General features: G+C 37.0%; 5 protein-coding genes and 1 non-coding gene across 9 annotated transcripts in view; 4 read left to right on the forward strand and 2 right to left on the reverse strand.

Moving 5' to 3' along the window:
• The window catches only part of LOC134745383 (adenosine 3'-phospho 5'-phosphosulfate transporter 2), a 423,869-nt gene that overhangs the window by 117,615 nt on the left and 281,646 nt on the right, over positions 1 to 24,608 (forward strand). The gene's annotated exons all lie outside the window — the stretch shown is intronic.
• The window catches only part of LOC134745355 (tonsoku-like protein), a 431,809-nt gene that overhangs the window by 11,448 nt on the left and 395,753 nt on the right, over positions 1 to 24,608 (forward strand). The window contains exon 14 of one of the 2 annotated variants that reach the window (XR_010128158.1): positions 220 to 917. Coding sequence is in view for 1 of the 2 variants with exons in the window: in XM_063679380.1 (XP_063535450.1) it covers positions 220 to 565 (346 nt within the window). In the remaining variant the exon portion in view is untranslated. Of the gene's footprint in view, positions 1 to 219; positions 1,601 to 24,608 lie in introns of those variants that run through there. The other variant, XM_063679380.1, reaches the window with a different exon arrangement.
• LOC134745396 (mitochondrial carrier homolog 2-like) lies at positions 257 to 10,656 on the reverse strand. Of its 2 annotated transcripts, XM_063679435.1 has the most exons (2): positions 9,686 to 10,656; positions 257 to 268 (listed from the first exon to the last, which is right to left on the reverse strand). In XM_063679435.1, coding segments are annotated over exons 1-2 (888 nt in total). In that variant the 5' UTR covers positions 10,573 to 10,656; the 3' UTR covers positions 257 to 267. The 2 variants fall into 2 exon arrangements, with proteins under 2 accessions (XP_063535505.1, XP_063535504.1); XM_063679434.1 differs by lacking the exon at positions 257 to 268 and having other exon boundaries at positions 9,407 to 10,656.
• On the forward strand, positions 3,243 to 9,411 carry LOC134745369 (U3 small nucleolar RNA-associated protein 6 homolog). Its single transcript, XM_063679400.1, has 8 exons — positions 3,243 to 3,420; positions 3,498 to 3,810; positions 4,430 to 4,621; positions 5,459 to 5,659; positions 6,159 to 6,260; positions 8,090 to 8,296; positions 8,725 to 8,910; positions 8,991 to 9,411. Exons 1-8 carry the CDS (start codon positions 3,329 to 3,331, stop codon positions 9,399 to 9,401), a joined length of 1,704 nt encoding a protein of 567 aa, XP_063535470.1. The 5' UTR covers positions 3,243 to 3,328; the 3' UTR covers positions 9,402 to 9,411.
• Trnan-guu (transfer RNA asparagine (anticodon GUU)) lies at positions 10,898 to 10,971 on the forward strand. The gene has a single exon. It is a non-coding gene; the product is annotated as a tRNA-Asn (tRNA).
• LOC134745351 (axotactin) overlaps positions 14,815 to 24,608 on the reverse strand; it is a 156,066-nt gene continuing 146,272 nt past the window's right edge. Inside the window, exons 13-32 of the mRNA XM_063679375.1 lie at positions 24,318 to 24,466; positions 23,783 to 23,985; positions 22,966 to 23,177; positions 22,583 to 22,797; positions 22,069 to 22,242; positions 21,757 to 21,982; positions 21,117 to 21,370; positions 20,582 to 21,010; positions 20,294 to 20,497; positions 19,702 to 19,919; positions 19,240 to 19,319; positions 19,028 to 19,140; positions 18,756 to 18,959; positions 18,527 to 18,603; positions 17,684 to 17,797; positions 16,959 to 17,111; positions 16,723 to 16,839; positions 16,400 to 16,538; positions 15,686 to 16,005; positions 14,815 to 14,945 (exon numbers count right to left, since the gene is read on the reverse strand). Of these exons, the coding sequence (XP_063535445.1) occupies positions 14,832 to 14,945; positions 15,686 to 16,005; positions 16,400 to 16,538; positions 16,723 to 16,839; positions 16,959 to 17,111; positions 17,684 to 17,797; positions 18,527 to 18,603; positions 18,756 to 18,959; positions 19,028 to 19,140; positions 19,240 to 19,319; positions 19,702 to 19,919; positions 20,294 to 20,497; positions 20,582 to 21,010; positions 21,117 to 21,370; positions 21,757 to 21,982; positions 22,069 to 22,242; positions 22,583 to 22,797; positions 22,966 to 23,177; positions 23,783 to 23,985; positions 24,318 to 24,466 (3,715 nt within the window). The 3' untranslated portion in view covers positions 14,815 to 14,831. The remainder of the gene's footprint in view (positions 14,946 to 15,685; positions 16,006 to 16,399; positions 16,539 to 16,722; positions 16,840 to 16,958; positions 17,112 to 17,683; positions 17,798 to 18,526; positions 18,604 to 18,755; positions 18,960 to 19,027; positions 19,141 to 19,239; positions 19,320 to 19,701; positions 19,920 to 20,293; positions 20,498 to 20,581; positions 21,011 to 21,116; positions 21,371 to 21,756; positions 21,983 to 22,068; positions 22,243 to 22,582; positions 22,798 to 22,965; positions 23,178 to 23,782; positions 23,986 to 24,317; positions 24,467 to 24,608) is intronic.

Genomic DNA, 24,608 nt, shown 5'->3' on the forward strand with positions numbered 1-24,608 from the left:
AACTTACCTATTACATTACATCTTATTCTAATATATTCTAACACCAAAATGGATGCCAATCAGCATATGCCGATGACTAAGATATTTAGCCATGGCGCTGGTTTTAAGGGCAACCACGGAAAACACAATTAAACAAAACAAAACTAAGCTAACATGTGGAAAAAATATAAAGATTATTTTAAAAGCAATAAATTAAAAGTTTATGTTTTATTCTTGCAGAAGTCTCGGCCGCGCGAAAAATTTGCAGGCAGTTTCCCTAAAGAGTAACCTGCTAACATTCATCACACTAAAGAAATTACTACAGAGACAACCACCCGTACCGCAAATCAACCTCCAGGGTTGCCAGGACATATTTAAATACTCGCCCGACTCCGACTTCCAAGTGTGGTTGCCGGCCATTGACTTTGGCCGGTGCATACCGGAGATCAATGTGACCCCCGTGTCAAACAGTGATGCAGAGAGAGACAGCTTCAAATCCTTTTCCAAGACTTGGCTGAGTTGTTTCAAAGGTAGAGGAGTGATTGAACACTGTGAAGGTGGCGTAATAAGATTTACCGCCAGGTAGACTACATGCAGGGATTTAGATGCCTTACAACTTACAATATTGTAAATGATACAGGACTGAATGATCAAGTTCGTTTAAATGGATGGGCAAAATTTCGATTGTTTTGAGTGTGTGCAAATATATTTTTCGCCACACCAGCTGGTAAAGGTTTTCGTGATTGTTCAAAAACTGATAAGAAAGTTGCATTTCCTGTGTTAGGTTGGTGAAAATTTTGTGTGTGTTGTTGTGTGTTTCACTCGGTGGTAATAATTATTTGTTTTACAAGTGGGCAGTTGTTGTTTAACCGTTCGTGCTAATATTGATACCCGAACAAGCGAAAGATTGCAAAATTGAACCACAAGCGTAGCGAGTGGTTCGAAAAGCGGCATCTTGAGCGTCGCGAGGGTTTCAAGACACGAAGGTTGAACAAATTTTGCCACCAAGTGAAACGCAAAATTTTTCAACACACCAATGCGAGGAAAATACTAGCCGTAAAATATCAAACCAAATGAACGTTACTAAATATTTATCATTCACGAAACACGAAAGGTTAAACAACAACTTTGCCCTCTTGTAAAATAAATAGGTAAGTCAAATAACTATTGCACTGCCTACAGTCAGAATAATCAAAGTTATGTTATGGCATGACATTTTGACAAGATTCATCAATCATTCATGTCGGGATTGTCGGGTAACATGAATGCCTGTAATTATTTTCAGTGCCTGAACATTTATGTATAAATTAGGTTAATTAAAGAATATAATATAATTTTAGTTACATTGCTCTTAGATGTAAAATGTATTTTTAATGACTACTTAATATATTTATACTAACATTTTTTTTGCCCAGTGATGGTTACAGTTTTGCAGATTTTTCAGTAGATACTGATCTTAATTATTAATAATAACCAAGTTAACGCACAAAAGTAGATCCTAATCTCATGTATGACTTTTTCGTTTTTTTTAATTAATAGTAAGTAATGAAGCTACCACGTGCATACATGATTACATGTCTATGCAATTTTGTTAATCTTATCTGTAATGAAGTAGGTACTATACTCAGTGATTTGTATTTATTATATAATTAAAAATATTAACGATTGTTGAGTTAATACCTTTTCATTTTTAACATCTAAAGTACCCTTTACTGGTGTCGGGTGCTGTACGTCGCAACCGGCATCCTATACTAAATTTTTGTACATTATTGTTTGGATTAATTTGATAAAAAAATTAGGCTTTATAATTGCAAAGTTTCATCAAAATCGGTTTAGTAATTTATCACTTTTATCAGTTACTTTTTTTGCGCCTGGCCCGAAATTCAGCCTTCGTCGGATTTGATCAGTGTGATTTTTCCAGGGACCGGACAACCCTTTCCGCGATAAAACCCTTTCAATGGGCGACACTTAAACACGGCTAACACATTGAAAGACTTTCCCTTTTGAGCTGCAAGCCCATTCATACCCTTACCTTTGAATAACCCTTACCGAAAAGCTAACCAAAAATAAGGCTAGCTCTTAATAAGGGTTACCCTTATCTTTAAGCGCTTTTTATAAAGGTATCCCTTTGCGTGAAAGAGACAGGATTTGTATATATCTACGGTAGTGTATGAAAAGGAAAGAAAATACTTGCCTATCAAAGAACGCCGCCGTCGCCGCCGACGATCGCTCAGATTCGAAGTAATGTGTGCTTTATGAACAAGGTAGACGACTTAAATTAGCACGCTTATATGCTAAAAGGGAAACCCTTTATAAGGCTAACCCTTATAAGCAATATGCAAGGTGTTGGTGAGCGGATGATAAGGGTTTTGTAAGGGTATTTGGGCTACCGATTACTCAAATGTGGTAGCTTTATATAAGGGTTTTTAAAACCAAAACAAAGGGTTTCGTCCGGCAAAGGGTATGGTGAGTTAAGCCTTATGCAATACCCTTATAAAACCCCGATAAGGGATAGCGGGCCGGTCCCTGGATTTTTCCCGCAATTTCTGAAAATTATATAGGTAACCTATGTTATGCATAGACATATATATTACTTCGTAAAGACCGGCCTTACGAGCACTACGAATGGGGCCGATACATTGGGAGTCAAAATCGCATTTAGTTACACCAGCGCGCTCAGTCGTGTGGCGAATTGCGCAGTGGAAAGGCGTCACCATTGGTGTAAACAAATTATAAGCGTTTGCATACAATTCCGACCGAACACCGACACCTTTCCACTGCGCTTTCGAAAAAAAAAACGGTTCAATGACGTTTGAGTGACGTGATTTATCTGTGAATAAGTAACAAGCCGTGTAACAAGCACGCTTGCTTAAGTAACCTGCACAATGTACAAGCACACTCGAATAACCACGCCTTACACTAGTTATAGTTGGTCAAACCAAATTGGCAGTAAATAAAAACCCAAAAAACCATACTCATCCTTTTTTTTTTGTCGTGCTAGTACCAAAGAGTAGTATAATATATGCTAGTACTAGTGTAAGACAAAGATAGTATGATTATCTCTGTCTATGTTTGAAATGAGACAGTCATTTGACAAACTATACATGCACCGTATGCAGGCATAATATGCACTGAGGACTGGTCGGACCGGATCCGATCGTCTATGCAGCGCTGAATAGGCCCATAGTGTTGGTGTTGCCGATCAAAAAAAGACCACTGTCAAGATAACGTCAGTTTGACAGTTTGATCTAACCTCTAACCTAAAAATATCACGCTGTCTTGTGTTTCTAGAGCATTAGTTAGTTACAAGTTGTATTTCTGAAACAATATTTTAATAAAACTATAAAAAATGGCGGAGCAAGTCAATCAACGTATCGAGGATATGATAAATGAGCTGGAGCAGATGAGAAGAACGGGCTTATATGACGAAGACGAAATAAGGTTTGTGTAATTTGTATTTTATTTACAAAAAATAACACAAGTTGTATCCTCATGAACTTACGCATTAATTTTTACAGAGATATATCACGTAAACGCAAAGAATTTGAATATCGAGTACAACGCAGAGTAAAACAGAAAGAGGATTACGTGCACTACATAGCTTACGAACTAGCTTTGATGGAAGACATCGCAATCAGAAGGAAGAAGATTAAACTGAATGAGAAAAAAAAGGACTTGGAGTATGCCATAGCTAAGCGTGTGAATAAAGTATTCAAGCAGTTTATTTACAGGTTCCAGAATGATTTGGAAATATACTTCCAGTATATTAAATTTTGTAGAAGTGTGGGTTTTGATTATGCTGTGTCTGCTATTATTGGGCAGATGCTGCAGGTAATTATGCTATGCTGAAAACAGCACCCTTTTTAATATCTGTATTGGTGGTTTGGTTAAAGATGATTGTATAGGTTCATATTATGCATCTCTTTTATTCACATGGGATCTACATCTGATTGAATTAACCTTTTCACCACCAGCCAGACGCCTGCCTTAATATTTGTTTCCATTATTCTAAAGGCTGCATAGTGCCTCAGCTGTTTTGGAGAAGCAGAAGCAATTTTAAATTTTACATATTATGTCATAAATATATATCAAAGTTATAATTAACGACAACGTGACTTAATCGCGTAAAATAAAGTAATAAGGTCGCGTAACATTCAAGTTAATAAACAAGACCAAGTGCGGGTAGTTCGAAAAACTCGCGCCCCTAGAAGATGTTGATGTCAACTTGAGCCAGTCTTCTCCAAGACCACGGGGATAACGCCGTCCTCGAAACGTCAGAGGTGAATTTAAAACTTATTTAACGCGATTAAGTCCCGTCATTGTGAATAATAATGAGTAAAAACTAATCTCATCTATTCCCACAGATGAGGGAATAGATGAGATTAGTTATTACTACCTCCTTCACATTGATTTACATATAGTTTATACTTGTATTTAATTACACACACAGATGCATGGTGACAAGCCCAAGATGTGGCAAATGGCAGCACTATGGGAAAGCGAGGAGCAAGATAACCTGAAGAATGCCAAGAGCTTCCTGCTGAAGGGTATCCACAGACACCCGCAAGCTCAAGAGCTTTACTTAGATCTCTTCAAAATTGAGGTGGCTCTTGCTTTGAAAGCTGAAGATGATGAAGAGAAGGTAATGCTTATTCCCTACATTGTAACTTTATATGAGGGATGTAATTATGTTATTAATTTATATTTCTGTGCAATAAAGTATAAATAAATAAATATAAGTAATGCACTCAAAACAGTGCATAATAACTAATAAGTATATTGGTCAAGGCACCATGTTTAGGGAGACACCAAGATCTTAGGAAAAGATGATCCATAGAAAACTCGATACTGACTCAACATAAAATTAAATTTCTGAATAAATGAAATTGAATTGAATTTTGTAAAGCAGAAAAATCTTCAAAATATGCAATAGCAATGATTAGAAATTATTTCTAATCATTGCTAGTGCAATATGTCATGACAAAGTTCATTGAATTACACAATTTATAGGAGAAAATCAATCTGTAATCACAAACTTTAATTTATTATTTTACAGGACCTTTATACTGTTGTACATATCAGCCCTATTAATGTTTGTCATAACCGCTATTAGGTGATAGTTGTTAGGTTATTGCTTTTTGTTTTCGTTTTGTCGCTTACTGTTTTTTGTTCCACTAACACTTAGTTTTTAATCTTAATTGTTACTAACCATTATGGGCCAGTGTTGTCTTAAATAAATAAATTGAATTGAATTAAGTCCGCTTCTTATAGTCTCAGAGCTTACAACCACAAAATCCATATTGACCGGGATATAGACCGTGATTACCTTTTGTATTTTTTGAAACTAACCGTGAATCATTCAAAACTCTAATTGCTTAAGTGAATATTTAAAATGATTATAATCTATTTATTAAGCATAACTTCAGCCAATCTATACACCGTTTGTGCCGTGTCCAATGTTGGGTTAAATTTATTACAGGAAAAACAAATAAAAAGGGCAGATGTCATATGGAGAAATGGTGCAAAGAGTATTGATGATATCACATACCTCTTCAAGCTCTGTGACTTAACTCTGAAATTCCAACATACTGATAATATATCTGAAGAAGTTAAAAGAGAGATTTGGAGTCATAATGATAAGAAGGAAGTCTGGCCTTATATTGCATCTAAAGAGTTAGAAGTAAGTATTATATCAGCACTTTCATTTCATCTATTTTGTGTTCAAGATTTTATTAACCCTCTAGAGGGCACAATAAGATATTATAAGATTTATAAGTAATAAATAAGTCATCTTTTTTATTTTATCCTTAAGCAGAATGTCAATGAGGATTGAATTGAGAATTCCTTATAATCAGATCATGATCAGGTCTGGGGCCCATTTCTAATATTATTAATGTGTTGCCATGGTAACCCATACGATTTGACAGTTCGTGGACTAATAATATTAGCAGAATAATTGTAATACTGTGATATTAGTCTAATATCGTTCGAGAAACGGGCCCCTGGTCTGGTCCTGGTTTATTTAATCCTTATTTTCTAATCAAAATGATGATTACTGAAGTATTATTAATATGATGATAGTAATACTTATGGTTATGGCAAAAGTTTAAGGTCTATATTTTTTAATTACTTTATAATTTCATTGTAGGCGCTGTCTTTACTTTTTCTTTTATGTACAGGGTTGCCACTGGGAGGAAATTGATGAATTTGTTGATGAAGACTCAAAATTCCCTATAAATCTTCTTAGATGTATCGGTGTCTATGAGGAGGCTCTACAGAGGGTGGGTATTCAATAGTTTACTAATTATTCCATTAATAGTGTTGTAATGAAATAATTCGGAATGAAACGAATCGAGTAATTAAATAAGAGGATTGGTTAAGAAGTAATAACTCATTGTTCTTTATATAAGCAAAGAGGATATATAGGATAGAAGAGTACTGTCTTAGTAAATTTTGTAGCTACAGTAAATTCACTGCCATCTATCGACACACGATTAAAACTTAAAATGAAGTTGGTTAACCTTTTGACCGCCAAAGACGGTAAATCACGTCGTCGACATTTTGTGCCACTCACGCCGCCGACGTCATTTGCCGTCCAAACTTAATTTATCAAAGACTCTTTAATAAATAACTATATTTCTTTGTTTGTATTTGCATTATTTTATTTTGCCCTTCTACTTTATTGTATAACTTTATTACAATTCAACTATGAATAGAAGGTTAAAAAAAAACAACATTATGTTATAATACGACTTACCCAGTAAATAGCATAGCTAGCCACGCCAAAAACGGCACTTGACGTCGCCTAGTGATGTGACCGAGACATGGAGGAATAATATTATTATATGAAAGTAACAATCTCCTAATAGAAATCGTTTCGCGCAGTTCCGACAAACACGCTAGCGCCATCAATAATAGATATGGCTTAATCCCATACATTTTGTAATAGGAGTTGTTTTTGCTAAAATAACTGCTATTTGTGCTGTTACGGTACTTGTTTTCGTGCTTAATTTAAACAACTTGGTTTGAAAGACGGTACTGACCTTTTGTGATAATGTAACCCCTTATGCATTTATTTTATTGTAACGATACTGAAGTTTGCTAATTAGTAGGTAATAATAATCGACAACGGGTTTGCACATCTCTGAGTAACGCGCGCTTATCAGTGTTCCGTGCGCCCATGACGGCACTTCACGTCCGATGCCTGACGTCACCACCAAGTAGTGATGTGGCATTATTGAGAGATTTGAGTGGAAGTTACAAGTACATTTTGATATTTAAATACGTTATTTAAAGGTTTTTAGTAGAGCTAAAAGCCAGAATTATCTAATATTATATTGTAAAACACCTGTGTAGTGGTTCTTCTAATCTAAGTATGTCAAAAACGAAATCAGTGAAAATATCGATATCCTGTTTTGTAATCACTATTGTTCTCTAAGGTTTTATTTTGCTTCATTGCGGTGTCACGTCGAGTTACGTCAATGCTTGGCGTTCAAAAGGTTAAAAATACCATAAAATGTATTTATATATGTATGGATTATTGCATTTATTTTTATATGATTTTGACCCATGTGCTTTCACTGATATGCTTTAAAATTGTAAAATAATAAACGAAACCGTCAACGCCATCTAGTCGAGAATAGGTCAAAGTTCAAATCAAAGATTAATATAACTCCGTATTAGATGGATACAGTCGGAAGAAACGTGCCTCGAAAATCAAGAAAATTTGATTCTTGAACAGATGGCGCCACTACCTTTGGCCTACTCTTGAATAGATGGCGTTTGCGGTTTCGTTTGTTATTTAACAATTTTAACGCATATCAGTGAAAGAACATGGGTCAAGATTATATAAAAATTATTAATGCAAATAAAAAAAAAAACATTTATCCATATACATATAAATACATTTGATGGTATTTTTATACAACTTCCTTTTTAGTTTTAATCGTGTGTCGATAGATGGCAGTGAATTTACTGTGGCTACAAAATTTACTATGACAGTACCGCTCTACCCTATTATATCCTCTTTGGTTTTGGGGATGTGGCTCTGGATCTCCGTCTTTTAAGGATTTATTCCTTTAAACAATGAAACAACTGATTGTATTTGCAGTTTCCAGATGAAAAATTATGCAATAAATTTATTCATGAACTCCTTGGGCTAAATGACAATGTATGTTCAGATAATCAAAAGGTTACTGCTATCAAAGATGCTTGGATGTTTGGCCATGACAACGGACTTCTCTCCGATGATATGTATGCTTTTGGCATTGAATTGTTGAAACTAGAAGATTCACTGAATAGCATTGAGTTGGGACAGGTACGTTGTTGTTAATTGTAATTTATATTACAATTTGATGCAACTGTTTTTTCTTTTTTCTTGTACAATCAAGGGCATAAGTTCCCAAAGTTTCAAAAATATGTGTACGCACTTACACCTTAGACAATAAAGTCGTGTTTATATATTTTTGAGCCATTTGTCTGGATTGATATTTTTGCCTTCAACCGTACAAAACGACTAGCAATTTAGACTGTCTCTTATAAATATATGAGGCCAAAGATGTAGTTTGCTGGTTTAATAATAGCATAATATACACTTTTGTATTAAAATTACAACACTAATATGTTCTTATGCTTACTTGGCACTGTGACTGTTTGTAAAATATCAATGAAATCTGATATTTTTGAATGTAAACCAAACCTCTATAGTGGCAACAATATCCACTTGATCTTGTAATATAATTTCAGATATTGGATGCAGCAACAATGAGGAATCCTCAAGCAAAGAGTGTATGGAGAGAAAAGATTCTTCTAAGCAAACACAATGAAAACAAATTGTTGTCTATTCTAAAGGAGGCTACTAAAGTATTGGAACAAGATGATGCCATTTATCTATGGAATAGTGCATTGGATGTTATTGAAAAGAAAGAAACTGTAAGAGTATAACAATATTTTGACTCAATTGTATTATTGTTATTAACTTTTTTATAACTGATTTACTTATTTGTTTCCAGCTTATGGCTTTACACAAGAAATTCCAAAATTGCGAAACAGCTGTCCTCTTAGCAATCAAGCCAAAATTGCTACAGAAAATGTATGATTATAACGGAATAAAGGCAGCCAGGGAGTTATATGATGAGTTAATCAAAACCCCACCTCTTCAAAAAGATGTCCAATATGTTATGATTGAGGTAGAGAAATCTCAAGATAAACCAAATGCTAAGTTTATAAGAAAGTACTATGAATATTTGGCTCATCATCACGGGCAAGATAATGTTGATGTCTGGATGGATTACGTGAACTTTGAATCAACTCTCGGCAGTGCTCAATTCTCTTCAGCAATATACAGGAGGGCTGTTGCAACATTGAAAAAAGAATTAGTAGATGAATTCATTAAAGCTCAAACTTTAGCAAAAATAAAATAACTCCAATCATTCTATGACTTTTATTTAAATTTAAATATATAACTCAAAAGCGAGTAAAATAATATACAGTTGAGAAACAACATATTTATTTAAATATATTCACACCATTACTCAACAATCTAGCAAAACGAGAACATCCACAAAATACACCGTTCACTAAATTATTTACACATTCATTGTACACATTAATCTTTCTACAAGACTTTGAATCTACTTTGGTGATTGTGGAATAACACTTAGCAAATAAACATAGATAAATGCAATATTTAGGTATAAAGAGTGACTACTGCATGGCTGCTATGGGAGCAATGTAGTACCTAAAGATTAGGGAGGCACCGCGTTTGTGTTGCTTGTTTATTAGCAGGTCCCTCCAGCAGGCGTGCCAAGAGGGGTACTTGGTCATGGCCGGAGGATTGCCGGCCTGCAGACTGGAGCTTGCGACCGCCATGCAAGTGGACACCACAACCAGAGGGTATGTCAGTGTGCTCGTCAAAAACGTGAGCAACGGCACTGTGTAGTAACGTAGGTCCTTCGTCTTCACAAAGTATTTGTTTACATAGTAAGCTAATGCTCCCGTGACTGCTACACAGGTCAAATCCCCGAGTAGTTTAGGTATAATCCCATGGAAAAAGCCAAGGATTCCGTCGTCCTTATAGATAGACACGATAGCGCCTATCAATGAGCTGTAATGTTCTTCTTTGCCAATGAATGAAGCCATCATCCGCACAGACACAACGTGGAATGGATACGACACTACTACGGATGCGGTGTGCATGATCATGTCCCGCCGCCCGAGCTTGATGTAGTCGTCCAGCTTCGGCTCGTCGTCCGTGACGATGTTTGGGGGGTCATTGATTTCTGGCAGGTCAATCCCGACTGCGTGTATTACCTTTGACGTGAGCTGACTTGAAGCGATGAGGCCGAGTAGTCTTGCCGATAAGCCTCTGTAACAACCGAAGAATCCATCCGAAGCTTTAATATGCTTGATGTATTGGAAACCGTTAGGTAATATCATGGCAGGGCGGCCGAACAATGTTGTCGATCGCCGAGGCGGCATAGGTTCGTAACCTAATTGGATGAGGACCTTCACATATTCCATGGGGTGGCATATTGTTGTAACGAGCAATTGAGACGGCAAGGCCGCTATTCTTTCTTTTTCAATTTCGTCCATATCCTGACAATTTCACGACCTACTTCTGAAATCAAAACCGACCAAAAACTACAGATTCCAGACTTGTCACCACGGATTTCGAATGTTGCCAGCCTTTGTTATCTTATCCTCCTTATCAGCAAATAAAGGCGATCTCTCACGAGTTAAAATTTATAGTCATTGTTTTGTGTTTTTTTTAATATCTGGATTTATAATTCTCGAAATTTACAAAATGTGTTTTATAAGTTTAGTAATGATGAAACCGTTTACTAAACCAAATAAGGCAAAAACACATCTATAAATATGTATACAAAACCCGAGCACTAATTTCGCCATCTTGCTCAATGCCTCCGTGGCGCAATTGGTTAGCGCGTTCGGCTGTTAACCGAAAGGTTGGTGGTTCAAGCCCACCCGGGGGCGAACATTTTTTTTTTTTTTTTTTTGTTTTAAATTTGGCTAGCTGGCTTCCATATAAACAAAGATAGATATAACTCCGTAATAGATGGATACAGTCTAAGGAAAAAACGTGCCTCTAAAATCACGAAAATTTGATTCTCGATCAGATGGCGCCACTAGTTTTGGCCTACACTCGTATAGAGGGCGTTGACTGTTTCGTTTGTTATTTATAATTTTAACGCATACCAGTGAAAGAACATGGGTCAAAAACATATAAAAATAATTAATGCAAATAAAAAAATCATTTATCCATATTTAAATACATTTTGTCGTATTTTTATAAATATTTATTTTTAGTTTTAAAGTGTGTCGACAGATGGCCGTGAATTTACTGGGGTTACAAAATTTACTATGACAGTACCGCTCTAGTATAAGTTACTCTATGATATAAAGCTGTAAGAATTTATTAAATTTTATTCCGTTAAACAAAAACACTGTTCTAATGCATATTTTCTGTATAGGGAGCGTGCATGAAATATAGGGGCAGCACAGGAGCCGTCAGATTTTTGTTGCGAGGCGTAAATGTGAATAAAGTTCTTACGACGTAGCCCACAAGATGGCAAAACCTACTATGCACAAAAAAAACGTACGAGAACGGTAGATGGTAGCACTTGCTTTGGCATGTTTCCGATTCAAGCCACAAGATGGCAGACCCTCAGAGGTACATTTTAATATAGAGAGGAAATGGCCCCTCCCCCATTTGACCGAACGAGATGCTCTTATGGAACTTTTTTGTGTGTCTTTAATGTCTTTATTTCCCCGCCCGGAACTATTGGTAATTGTTTTAAGTTTACTAATCTCGCATTGAATCTTTTTTTTAATCAAAAATGATGTAAGTAAATTTGTTAAAATAAATTATTCTTCATTTCTTTTGTTGAATTGTATTTACTCGATTTCATAAGGCGGAAACCAAAAGGGATACATCAAAAATATTTTTATTTAAACCTTAAGCTCCCTTCACACACGTGCGCGAATCGCGGCGCGAAGCCTCGAACGCGAGTGTGGAGCAGGGACCGGACAACCCTTTCCGCGATAAAACCCTTTCAATGGGCGACACTTAAACACGGCTAACACATTGAAAGACTTTCCCTTTTGAGCTGCAAGCCCATTCATACCCTTACCTTTGACTAACCCTTACCGAAAAGCTAACCAAAAAAAAGGCTTGCTCTTTATAAGGGTTACCCTTATCTTTAAGCGCTTTTTATAAAGGTATCTTTGCGTGAAAGAGACAGGATTTGTATATATCTACGGTAGTGTATGAAAAGGAAAGAAAATACTTGCCTATCAAAGAACGCCGCCGTCGCCGCCGACGATCGCTCAGATTCGAAGTAATGTGTGCTTTATGAACAAGGTAGACGACTTAAATTAGCACGCTTATATGCTAAAAGGGAAGCCCTTTATAAGGCTAACCCTTATAAGCAATATGCAAGGTGTTGGTGAGCGGATGATAAGGGTTTTGTAAGGGTATTTGGGCTACCGATTACTCAAATGTGGTAGCTTTATATAAGGGTTTTTAAAACCAAAACAAAGGGTTTCGTCCGGCAAAGGGTATGGTGAGTTAAGCCTTATGCAATACCCTTATAAAACCCCGATAAGGGATAGCGGGCCGGTCCCTGGTGTGGAGTTGTGGAGTCTGGACACTGGACTTCTGGCGCGGCCTTTACACTTGCGTAAATAAGAAGGCAGAATCTTATACAGGGTGGAACATTTCTGGCGACTGAGCTGAAAGGACAGTGTTATCTAAGTGATCTACAATCGAGTTATTACAATGACAAAGCTGGATTAAAAAGTTATGGGTAGCAAAGCTTGAACTTTTTGAATTTTGAAAGAGTGACGGCGGTCACGTTTCAATATGGTTTCAATATCCTCAATATTTTAGAATGATTTGTGTCAACATGCTCTAGGATTACGGTCGAAGTAGTAAGCACTCTCTCCTCAAATCGCAATTGAAAATTTAAGTTCCAGTAAAAAAATAACCGTAAAATGGTAGGTTTTATGACTTTTATGTATGTACAGGTAATAATTCAATGTGAACTAGTAGGTACGAAGCGAAGACACGAAATAATAAGTGACCATGCATGATCTGCGATCTGATCCTCGAAGGAGAAAATGCGAAGAAGCTAGGTGCCCAAGGGGCTATTAGGGAAAAAGTCGATGTAAGCTGGGCCCCCTAGCTTTTCAAGTCCTTTTCAGCGCTCGTGGCCACGGGTCACGGGGCAGGATTGTTGGTCGTGTTTAACCTTAATGGTGCGGAATGTAAGCCGCACTATGGTACTTGGCATGTAAAAAAAAGGTTTTTTAGTCATCGCCTAAGTGTCAATGTCAGTAAATCTTAGTAAAATCTCATGTAAATCTCTTTAAAAGTCAAATCCGTATGAAATTCATGTAAAATATGAGAAAGATGAGAGGCAAGGAGTGAAATAAAGTTGTTGTTGCTTGTGTTATACCTAACGTGGGATTTACCTAACTAGTGGCTCTGTGAGCTGTAGACCTGTTCGGTTTTGTAGGAAGTTTCCTTTCTGTACGGTACCTAGTACTATTATTTGTTCTGTGTCTGAGAACAGCCGGACAATCATACGAAAGCATTTTTGTACAAGCTGAAACGGAGACGCTTCACTCGCGCTTATTGCTCGGAATATATTTCCGACTAGAGGCTCCTTCGTCGGTAAGTTTTTCCGACTTACTAGCTTTTGCCCGCGACTTCGTCTGCGTGGACTTAATAACCGCAGCTAGAGTAAGAATAGCGCCTGGAAAATATCTCATAGCAATCTAAATTTGAGCATATTTTAGCAGGCACTTCGTTAATTATTTCAATTCCACCCCGCTTTTTACTTTCTTCAGGGATGATTTTCGGGATAAAAACTATCCTATGTCCTTCTCAGGGACTCAAGCTATCTCTATGCCAAATTTCATCTAAAACGGTTCAGCGGTTTAAGCGTGAAGAAGGAACCAGGGACCGGCCCGCTATCCCTTATCGGGGTTTTATAAGGGTATTGCATAAGGCTTAACTCACCATACCCTTTGCCGGACGAAACCCTTTGTTTTGGTTTTAAAAACCCTTATATAAAGCTACCACATTTGAGTAATCGGTAGCCCAAATACCCTTACAAAACCCTTATCATCCGCTCACCAACACCTTGCATATTGCTTATAAGGGTTAGCCTTATAAAGGGCTTCCCTTTTAGCATATAAGCGTGCTAATTTAAGTCGTCTGCCTTGTTCATAAAGCACACATTACTTCGAATCCGAGCGATCGTCGGCGGCGACGGCGGCGTTCTTTGACTAGGCACGTATTTTCTTTCCTTTTCATACACTACCGTAGATATATACTAATCCTGTCTCTTTCACGCAAAGGGAAACCTTTATAAAAAGCGCTTAAAGATAAGGGTAACCCTTATTAAGAGCTAGTCTTATTTTTGGTTAGCTTTTCGGTAAGGGTTAGTCAAAGGTAAGGGTATGAATGGGCTTGCAGTTCAAAAGGGAAAGTCTTTCAATGTGTTAGCCGTGTTTAAGTGTCGCCCATTGAAAGGGTTTTATCGCGGAAAGGGTTGTCCGGTCCCTGGAAGGAACACACAGACAGAAAGACAGACAGACTTTCGCATTTATAATATTAGTATGGATTAGTATGGATAGTATGGATTTGTTCGATTGATATTTTTTTCTAAACAAATTATTTATTTATTTATTTTATTTATTAGGAAAACTTACAGCTAAATTAACACGTTAGGTAATATAATTTGAAATAAGATAACGAAAATAAAATTGAACGAATACAATTAAAAAAAACTTTATTATCTGCAGTAAAATAATGTTTACAGTAAATTTTAAGCGCAAGAGGTCAATAGCTCGTTGGAACCATCTTCGTCTATCTTGTAGGGTAATTGGGTGGTGAAGGTGGGCGGGCCTTGGACGGTAGCTTTGGAGATACGGTGCGGGGGCTGTAAAAATTGCGATAACGTTTTAAATGACATCTTTATTGTATACGCGACAGTGATTAAAAACTAAAATAAATGTGATATTATGAAAGAAAACGTGTCTAAGTCCTCCATTGCCCAAATAATATAAAATAAAAAGTTAAAATATTTTCATTGAAAACAATTTAATTTGTACGCGACAGTGGTATTATTTTAGTCGATAGATAATTCGCGATAAGTCGCGAACATTTTTTAATAATACCGGCCAAGTGCGTGTCGGACTCGCGCACCGAGGGTTCCGTACTTTTTAGTATTTGTTGTTATAGCGGCAACAGAAATACATCATCTGTGAAAATTTCAACTATCTAGCTATCACGGTTCATGAGATACAGCCTGGTGACAGACAGACTGACGGACAGACTGACAGACGGACAGCGGAGTCTTAGTGATAGGGTCCCGTTTTTACCCTTTGGGTACGGAACCCTAAAAAACATAGTCTATGGTGGGGGAAAGAAAACCATCATTACCGTGCACTTCGTACATACTACATAATAGCCAATATAGACGTCTCGTCAGAGCTCTTTGAGTGATTTATAAAGTAGAACGTTGCAATGAGTTGTAAGTTTTCTCTAGGAACTTGCGAGCGTTCATATCATATACTACGGTGATCGTTTACCATCACTGGGCCTTATGCTTGTTTGCCATCGACGTGGTATTAAAAATGTTATTTCGTGGGCCTGAGTTATAGGTGTTTAAATAACTACCTGATGATTTTTATAATTATCCTCCTCTCCATTCTCCACCATTTCTCCACAATCTGCTTCTCTGTCTTGCCCGTAACCATTTTCGCCATTTCCATTTTCATAAGTGTCCTCATGTTCATCGTCCGTTTTAGAATGATCATCGTCCGTTTTAGAGTGATCATCGTTCGTCGTTTTAGAGTGATCATCGTCCGTTTTAGATTGATCACCGTCCGTTTTAGTGTGCTCATCTTCCTCATCCTCACTTTCTTCATCTTCTTCGTTTTCTTCCGTTTCATCCTTTTCTTCAAGGGGCTCAAATGTTACATCTTTTTCTATTAAGTCTATAAAATATATAGCAGTTATTATAGTTAGTTAATAAGTTAATTATATTTCTAAATTCTTTTGATATCATAGGATTGTAAATAGTTTGAAACGTCCAGGTTAGTTCACGTAGGTAGGTACATTATTTTATACCTTCCTCGAAATACGAGTAAAGCACTAGAAAATTATCGGAAAACATAGAAATTCCTAATATTTGACACTATCTTTATTAAATAAATAGGTGATTTGAGCATGCATGACGATATCTGGGTTTCATGTACAAAATCCATTACCTACCTATCCATATTAATAATCTCATAGCATAGTCATTAGTCAGTCAAACACTATTGCCTATCGTATCAGTTATTGACGAAAAAAGTGTGTTTTAAAATAAAATGAAAGTGAATTACCTACCTCTAAATCTTAAAGAACCTCTCCTAATGGCGGGCTTGTCTTCCGACACGTCCACGATGACTGTAGGATTAATTTCTATTGTCACTCCATTGGGCTTCTTCTCATTGTCTTCTTTGTTGGATTCGTCTCCGTCTTTCAACTGGGGATAGGTATTATACATTTTAGTATTATAAATTATAGATAAACAAATAGGTACGCATAAAAATATAATAAAATGAAGAAAAGTGAACCTATGTCTATGTTTTGACCTACTACCTTTATGTCTGTTTATTTTTTCATGTGTTTAAACACAAATTTATTTTTTCTAATACCTGTTACCTTACCTGCATGAAAGCGAAGCTAGGCTCCTGTAGTTTGGTCGCCATTTCTTTGTTCTTCATAATGTTTTCGTCTGTTTCCTTCTCCAACCGAAGCCTATGAGCCTTGTGCGTTCGCCACATCTGTGGTATAAAATACTTAGTGTTAAATAGTACCTTATATCATGAATCTATTAGAGCTAACGGATATTTTTAAAACATCTATGTCATTTCGGGCTGTTTTAGGGTTGGGAGGCACTCACGTGATAACCGCAGTAGCACAGGCCAAGTAGGTAAATTACGATGAGCGCTATGAAGAACTTGTCCGTGTTTTCTTCCTCCGCATCAGGCTGCTGGTACAACAGGTCATAAGGCGTACGGGACGGCGGGTCCTCGACCCAGGTCTTGTCACCACTCTGGATATCGAGATTCGCAAGAATAGTGAGCACTGTGTGCGTAGGCAAGATGCCAATCGTTCATGCTCCATAGCGTAGCGTAGTTATCTCTCTATATCACTCTTCTATATTAGTGCGACAGAGACGTGCGTTTCGTTCGCTACCGAGCGTTAATGATTGGCATCTTGCCTACGCACCCTGATTATTTTATTATTGAGCTTAAAGACAATAAGGTACAAAATAGTTCTGAAAAAAGTAAACGGATGTATTTAGGTAGGGGTGTTTTGATAAAAGATGTATAGGTATGATAATGATGACATTATTTTGACAGTAAATACTGATAGGCTGATAGCTGTGTTGGTAGTCCAGCTAGACGAAAACAAAAACATTGTGGTAGCAAGAAATATTATTACCCTTTCACGACAATGAATTTGTTGTTGGTTGGTCATAATGACTGAGGTGATAGCAATGACGGCGACTCAGACCGTGGATCAAATGGACAGATGACTCGAAAATCCGAAGTGGTAGCCGAGTATGCAACACTTGCAACAGGGATGAATGCAACAATGAGTGAGAAAAATATAGATCCGTACTATAAGAAAGCTTCCATTGTGCGCGGAGGCCAGCTGGTCGCGGTCGGGCCAGGCCTCGTCGAACTCGGCGGAGCACTGCGCGCTGCGTACTCCCAGTGCGTTCACCACGTTCACCTGAGACAAATATAAAATGAATGTATTTTAATTCATCTTACATTAGGTGCTTTACCAAACTTATCGCTTTACATTCACAGGAACCCTGCTAGGGCAAAGTGAAAAATCTAAATAAAATTGAAAATGAAACTAAATTTACATAATACAATATACAATACAACACTATTTTAAAATTAAAACTAACAGAATGGATACCACTCAGCATTTGTCGAATAACGTAGTCCAACGACGCTGATTTTTAGTAGGTTCACTTATAAAATAAGAAATGTTATGTTTTAAAGTAAAAATAATAAAATCAAAGCAGAGCAGTTAGTGTCATCTTAGCAAGACTTGGTAAGACTAGGCGTCTTTGACCAGCTCTAAGGGCAAGCAGTGCGCGCTTGCACCTCCTAAACGAACTCCTTACGGATTTACGTTGTAGCAAGAGAGACTGGTGCTGCCATCTATGAACAGTTAGTCTTAATATAGCCAGCAAAAACCAAAATTAGAGATATAATAATTACTTATTTTCAAAACCATTGTTCAATACACTGTTCCTTTCAGAAAGAAGTACCTAACCTAATTTCAATTACACATTTTCCAGGCTGAATTCTTTTCACTAAATTGCTTCCTACGCAACGCAAGTATATTATTACGGAGAGTAAATATTATATTTGTGTATAAATTACTTAAGAACCTACATGGTACCTAATTGCAATGTCTAACTTTAGTGTTTGAACTATTTGATACCTTTTCGGAGTCGCGTGTGAACATCATGTACTCCTCCAGCGGCTTCATTATGTACTCGTTCACTTCCACGAAAATATCTGCGAGTATGGCAGGGTTAAGTCAATTGAGTCATCTTCTAGTAGATTTTAGAAGGTTAAACATTGTACATTAATTATTTAAGTAAATAAATTGATGAAGTTCCTCAAGTTTAATATATCAAGCTCAAATACTTAAAAATAAGTGCACTTACTGGAAAGACATCCGTTGTATCCCTTGTAAATCTTGAGCCTTGGGTCACTTGTATTGAGACCTCCGATTTGAACTTCATTGGATCCAACATCCAGAACTTCCCATGGTCCCTGAACAGGCAGTTTTTCTAAAGGTATTTCTATCCTATCTATTAAAAGAATAGAGTCATCACCTTCTCTAGTATAGTATACTGTATGTCTGGCACCTGAAATTCAAATAGGATATTATTAATTTTTCGTTTACTTTCGGTATCGAGAAATGTGAAAATCTTACCATTTAAGAAATTTCGGTTTTTAACTTCAACTCCATAAGCAGCTTCTTCGCGATCTTCTTCAAATTTAAGATAGCCATCTTGTGTTATTGCTATGAGCAAATAGTAACTGCGTCTGAGAGTAGTAAACAGGTATTAGTCAGTTTCCAAGTTTCCATATTACCATTTTATCGACATAGAAAGAAAAGTTTCTTAATACTCGCAAGATACTTACTGGTTTTCTGTTTGAACTAAGAGAAGGACAGTATTTTTCTGTCGCAGGTCGTTGCTGGAGAAAGCCAATTTTATTTTCACCTGGAACATATTACTATATTACATAAACCGAAGTAAAAATAGGTACACTGACATCCTTATTCTAAAATCCGTTCTTATAGTTGCGTTAGTAAAAAGAGGCATTGGCAAAAACAAAAATGTTGATTTGAAATACATATCTATATTATTGGGTAAATTGGAAGTGTCCTTTATCAAAATTGTGGATAGGTACTATAGTTAAATTTGATGAGTAAGTCAAAGTATTAACATTATTTTATGAAATACATATGATCCCATATAAAAATAAATTGATGAGACTAATAATGTAAATCTGACTGGACTGTATTTGAAGGAAAAATTATCACAGAAGGGGTTTAAAAAATTACTTGTATTTTTACCTAAGGTGCTGGAAAGTATTACTCACTTTTATCACGGGTCCTTTAAGGGTAAACCCTCTCTGTAATATGCTCTCGCCATTAAAATCCGCTCCTTTCTCTTCCATACAATATTCACCAAAATAGCTTGTCAGTTCGCAGTTGCAGCTGCTTTCTTGGTTGGTGAAGTCCTCCGTGCATATGCCACCATTTTTGCAGGGTTCGGAGTCGCATTTCATATCGCATTTAGGTAGAACTCCCGCAGTGTCTGTGAACAAGACGTCTTAGGATACTTATTTATATTAGGTATATGTTTAACCAGAATCAATTTATAAACTTCATATTATTGATTTAGACCGAGGGCAAGCGCAATCGAGAAAATATTCCTTCAGAATAAGTGGAACCTATTGGCCTGGACCCTATCCCAATATCAATAAAGCAGTAGGCAACTCATATAAACTTTGATATCGTTATTCAAAAATACATTAATCATAATTGGTCAGTATCAACATTCGACACTGTCATCAGGTAGGACGAAAAAGAGAGCCAAAGTTAAACGTCCACAAACGTTAAACGTTTTAAACATTTCTCCGAGTTCCTTTCGGCGACTAAGACTAATTGTACTCTACTTAATATGCGTACCTTGATCCACATTGTCTTTAGCCTTGCGAGGCAAGTCAACAACATGGTCGGCTATTTTAAAGCCCCTCACGCAGCCCACATAACCCCCTTGAGGTAGTATAGCGGCACGGGGTGCTAAATGCAGCGAATAGTTGTCATAGCCTCCAAGATTTATCTGAAAATAGTCGGTCGGAGGGGCTGGAGGACGCTGTGGTAAGATAACCTCTGTAAAAAAATTGATAATTATTTAGATCTAGATTTTTGTACGTTTTTTTTATTACGTAGGTACATACATTTTAATAGTCTCACCTAATTCCGGATTGATCCAAGGTTTATTTGTATAATTGCTCAAAAGCTTTGCAACTTTTTCAATTGTAGTATTTTTGTCATTAACGTGTAACGTCGTGGTATGATTCGTTCTTATTATAGCAATTTGAACACTCTCTCCTCTATTTATATTCTCATATGTTACATTCATTTGAATTATTTCATCCTCATGATTAAACAAATAAATGATTTCACTTCCATTATGTATAAACAGATGGATGAAGTTATTAAGATTATCGTTTGCGTATAACACTAAAGAATTATCATCATACGTTCTTAGGTTCATGAGTACATTTTCTGTCATCATTTTTTTCAGTCTGTATTTTTCATCATCTGTTGAATTATCTACTAAATAATTCTTTTTCAAGTAAGCTTCCTTTGTTTGAAATGTTAAAGCTTTTATGTTTATGTCTGTAAAAAACAAATATTTATTGTAAAATCACCACCAAATTTTGCATAATATTAAATTGGTGTTATATATTTTTTTATATAATGTTATGAGCATTAATTTACTTACTTTCTTCACAATGTGTTCCTAAATGAGCCCAGGGATTTTTGCAAATGCATTCATAACTGGACCAGAGTTCCTTACAAGTGGCTTTATTTTGGCATGGATTTGGAACACAAGACGGCTTGCAGTCTTTGATAATTTCAGACAAATGTACGGACATGTAACTGTAAATGTCTAGGATTTCACCGTTCACTACGAGGCCTCTGAAACATCCTATTAGACCTTGACTTACAGCGGCAGCGGATTTCTTGAAATGTTCACTGAAAAAAAAAATTGCTATCGTAATGGTCTGTTTCATGCTATCGGAATGGTGGTTACTGGTTACCATTCCCGTGTTTTAAAGTTTGTCGTTGTGACCTCACTTTGTATGGGACACAAAAATAACGACCGCTTACAGTTTCAAATGGAAAGAAAAGCCGAATGTAAGTTTAAATTATAGAGTAAAAATATTCAGACATTATCTTTTCTGCACATTGACCTGGTTTAATATGGTTCCTTTAGATTGGGTAGACAATAAGTACAATTTAATGTGTGTCTTTTCTGCCCTAAGTATGGGCTAAAGTCAGGTGGAGCAAAAACAACCCTATTGGACCAGTACTTTACTATTACTACCCTAGAAACAAAAGAGTAGTAATGCCCGACTTACGCAGTAGCTCCACCTATGAACATGGAGCCCTCAAACGGTCCAAATTCCTCCTCCTGCAGCAAGTTCAGCATCTGGTACTCGGTGTTCAGCATGAACCTTACGTGGTAGAAGTTGTAGTCGATCCAGATCTTGTGCCATTCGCCCCCGTTCAGTTTCCTCTTGGAGTTGATTACCAGTTTTCTATTAGTGCCCGTGTTTAGAGTGAAGTTGAATGTTAGCTCGTGTTCTGTAATTCAATTAGGTATATTTTAAACTTGTTTTGCTCTTATATTCGATCCTTTGTAGGTAATTTAGTCTTTAAAAAGTATTTACCACTAGTCAAAGCTACCATAAACGAAGGGTAGTTGGGTCTGATAGGTGGTTGGAATAGCAAAATGGCGCTGGTGCCAGTTGTGCGGAAACTGAAGGCGATGTCACCCTTCCTCCAACCCGGCACTTCGATGTACGACTGTGATGTTGTAAATGTCACTACGTATCTTTGGGTATCTGAGGGCAACGTAAAATGTTAACTTGAAATAAAACAGCCTGTGTGTGTACATTAAAAAAAGTCTGTGATGCGCTTAGTTTATGACCGCACTCCTCCCCTTACACGTGGATCAGGACCGATCTTCGCAAGTTAAGCAACTTCGCTGGATGCAGAATGATGAGGAGTCCGTTAAAAGACTGTTATCCCAGTTTTTGTCACAGCTGTCACGGAGGCTTTTCAGCTGCTTGAAAAATTCTACCAGGGCTCCTAAGGTAAAAGAAATAGTAACCAAGGATGCAATCGAAAAAGTGCTACGATGAGGGAATTAAAATATATTTGATCTAACCAAAATATCCTTACTCGTCTCTACACATTCCAAAGGCCCCAAGGTGATCCTGCCCTGGGCTTCCTCTGTTAGGTCCTTCTGCTGCAGGAAGAACATCTCCGTAATACCCAAGCTGTTTGGCACCACGAAGGTTCCCTCATCAGAGTGCCATTTGTTTTCGTTAGCATCACAGTTGCAAGTTTGGTTTGAGAAGATGCAAGTTGAGTTGATTCCGCAGGAGCAGTAACCTCTGCAAAAATAAAAAATAAAATAAACAAAATGTCTGTTGTCCCTGAGCCTGTTACCTGAGTTTCAAAGGTGTGTGGTGTGTGTACAGACCTTTTTGAAATTCATGTTGAAAGTCACAACTTTGGTCATAAAATGGAAAGTACGTATCATTAAAAACTGAATTGAATACCTCTTGACATCTCCCAAATAATCCACGGTATCATTAGAAGACGATATGAACCAAGTAGAACTATGTAGCTCCAATGGCGCCATATTGCAATCGTATTTGATATATTGCCGACAAAACAGAGAGTGGGAGATCAGCTCCTGAAGCATTTCTGCCGTGAATTCTCGATACTTTATCCGGAAGCTGAAATCCTGGCCTGATGCAGATCGGACATCCTGAAATGCAAATAGCCAATATTTATTTTATCCTAACATAATTTTAAATATATATTTCTAATAAATTGGTTGTCAAATAAAAGATTTAAGTTTCACATCAAGTTTGATTCTCCATAATGACCATAATGCATGGAATTTTATGACGTGCAATAAAAGTTTATCTGGAAACAAGAATACTTATATGCTTTTAAAGATTTATCGTAATATCCTGGACATAAGGAAAAGATCCAATGATCACTATCGCTTAAACTGGTACTAAACTTTACGAGAAAATGGATACCTACTTTTAAGCTGGTTTAGTTATCAAGTCCTCTAAATGTGTGTCAGTGATTCCCTTGTTTCTAACTAGAAAAGTACTTACAAGCATCAGAATACAAAATTGACATAGCTCTCAAAATTAGCAGGTTATTATAGTTTAGTAGTGGAATGGGTAGACCAGACCATATATTTCGACACTCGGGTATAAAAATTCTAAAGAAGAATCTTATCTTAAACAACAAACAGAACTATTCAATCAGATGCCTAAATGAGCTATGCATACAGTGAAAGTAACTGAATCCTTGTGACTTTAATTTGAGCATCAACACATTAAAAATAATACGTACCACTTGGCTAGGCAGATTGTGTTCAACAACCGTGGTAGAAGAATCTGCGTCGATCTGAAATTCGCACTTGACGTGTGCCGGTGGGAATTTGCCGTTACCGTCGATGTCGATGAGGTATACGTCGTTCCTGGTATAGCCGAGGAGGGCTAGTTCCTCGCATGTCTTGCGAAATGTGGCGAAGTGACAATTCACACCTATGTATCCTGTAAATAACAAGTTTAAAAAACCTAATCATTTCCTGATGCTAATTCGCATGTCGCACACGCATTCCTAATTCAATAATGAAAATGTGTATAAAAAGTTGTCTTATACAATAAAATGTCCCTATATTAAGCCGAAGTGGGAAGAATTTTCGGGAGTTACCTATTCAGAAATTTATTTGTCTTAAGTAGTACTTACTTATTATAAGAGCGTCTAATGTTATCATGCACTATTGTGGCGGTGTTGGGTGGGTCTCGGGCAGGCGTCCACGTATCGCCCACCATTCATTAATATCTGATCAACAACATACTCATACTTTAGGCTGGTAACGTACCAGTTTTCTCACAGTCGCAGATGACCCTGTCTTCTCTGATGGAGCAGATGCCGCCGTGTTCGCAGGTGTTGGGCCTCGTGCAGGGGTCCACGTATCTACAGTCGTCGATGGCCACTTCGCCTACAACTCGCTCCGTGTTTATTACATATCTGCAATGATTGAATTTGAAAACATTACTTAAATCGTTTTCAAGGATCTACAGAGTCTGCAGATTGATGTTTTCTAGAAGGGCTTTCACTGGGATTTTAAAGGGAACATATGTGATGCACTTGATGTTACAAGCGACCATCA

Source organism: Cydia strobilella, chromosome 11 (genome assembly GCF_947568885.1).
Source record: "Cydia strobilella chromosome 11, ilCydStro3.1, whole genome shotgun sequence".
NCBI classification, from domain to species: Eukaryota; Metazoa; Arthropoda; class Insecta; order Lepidoptera; family Tortricidae; genus Cydia; species Cydia strobilella.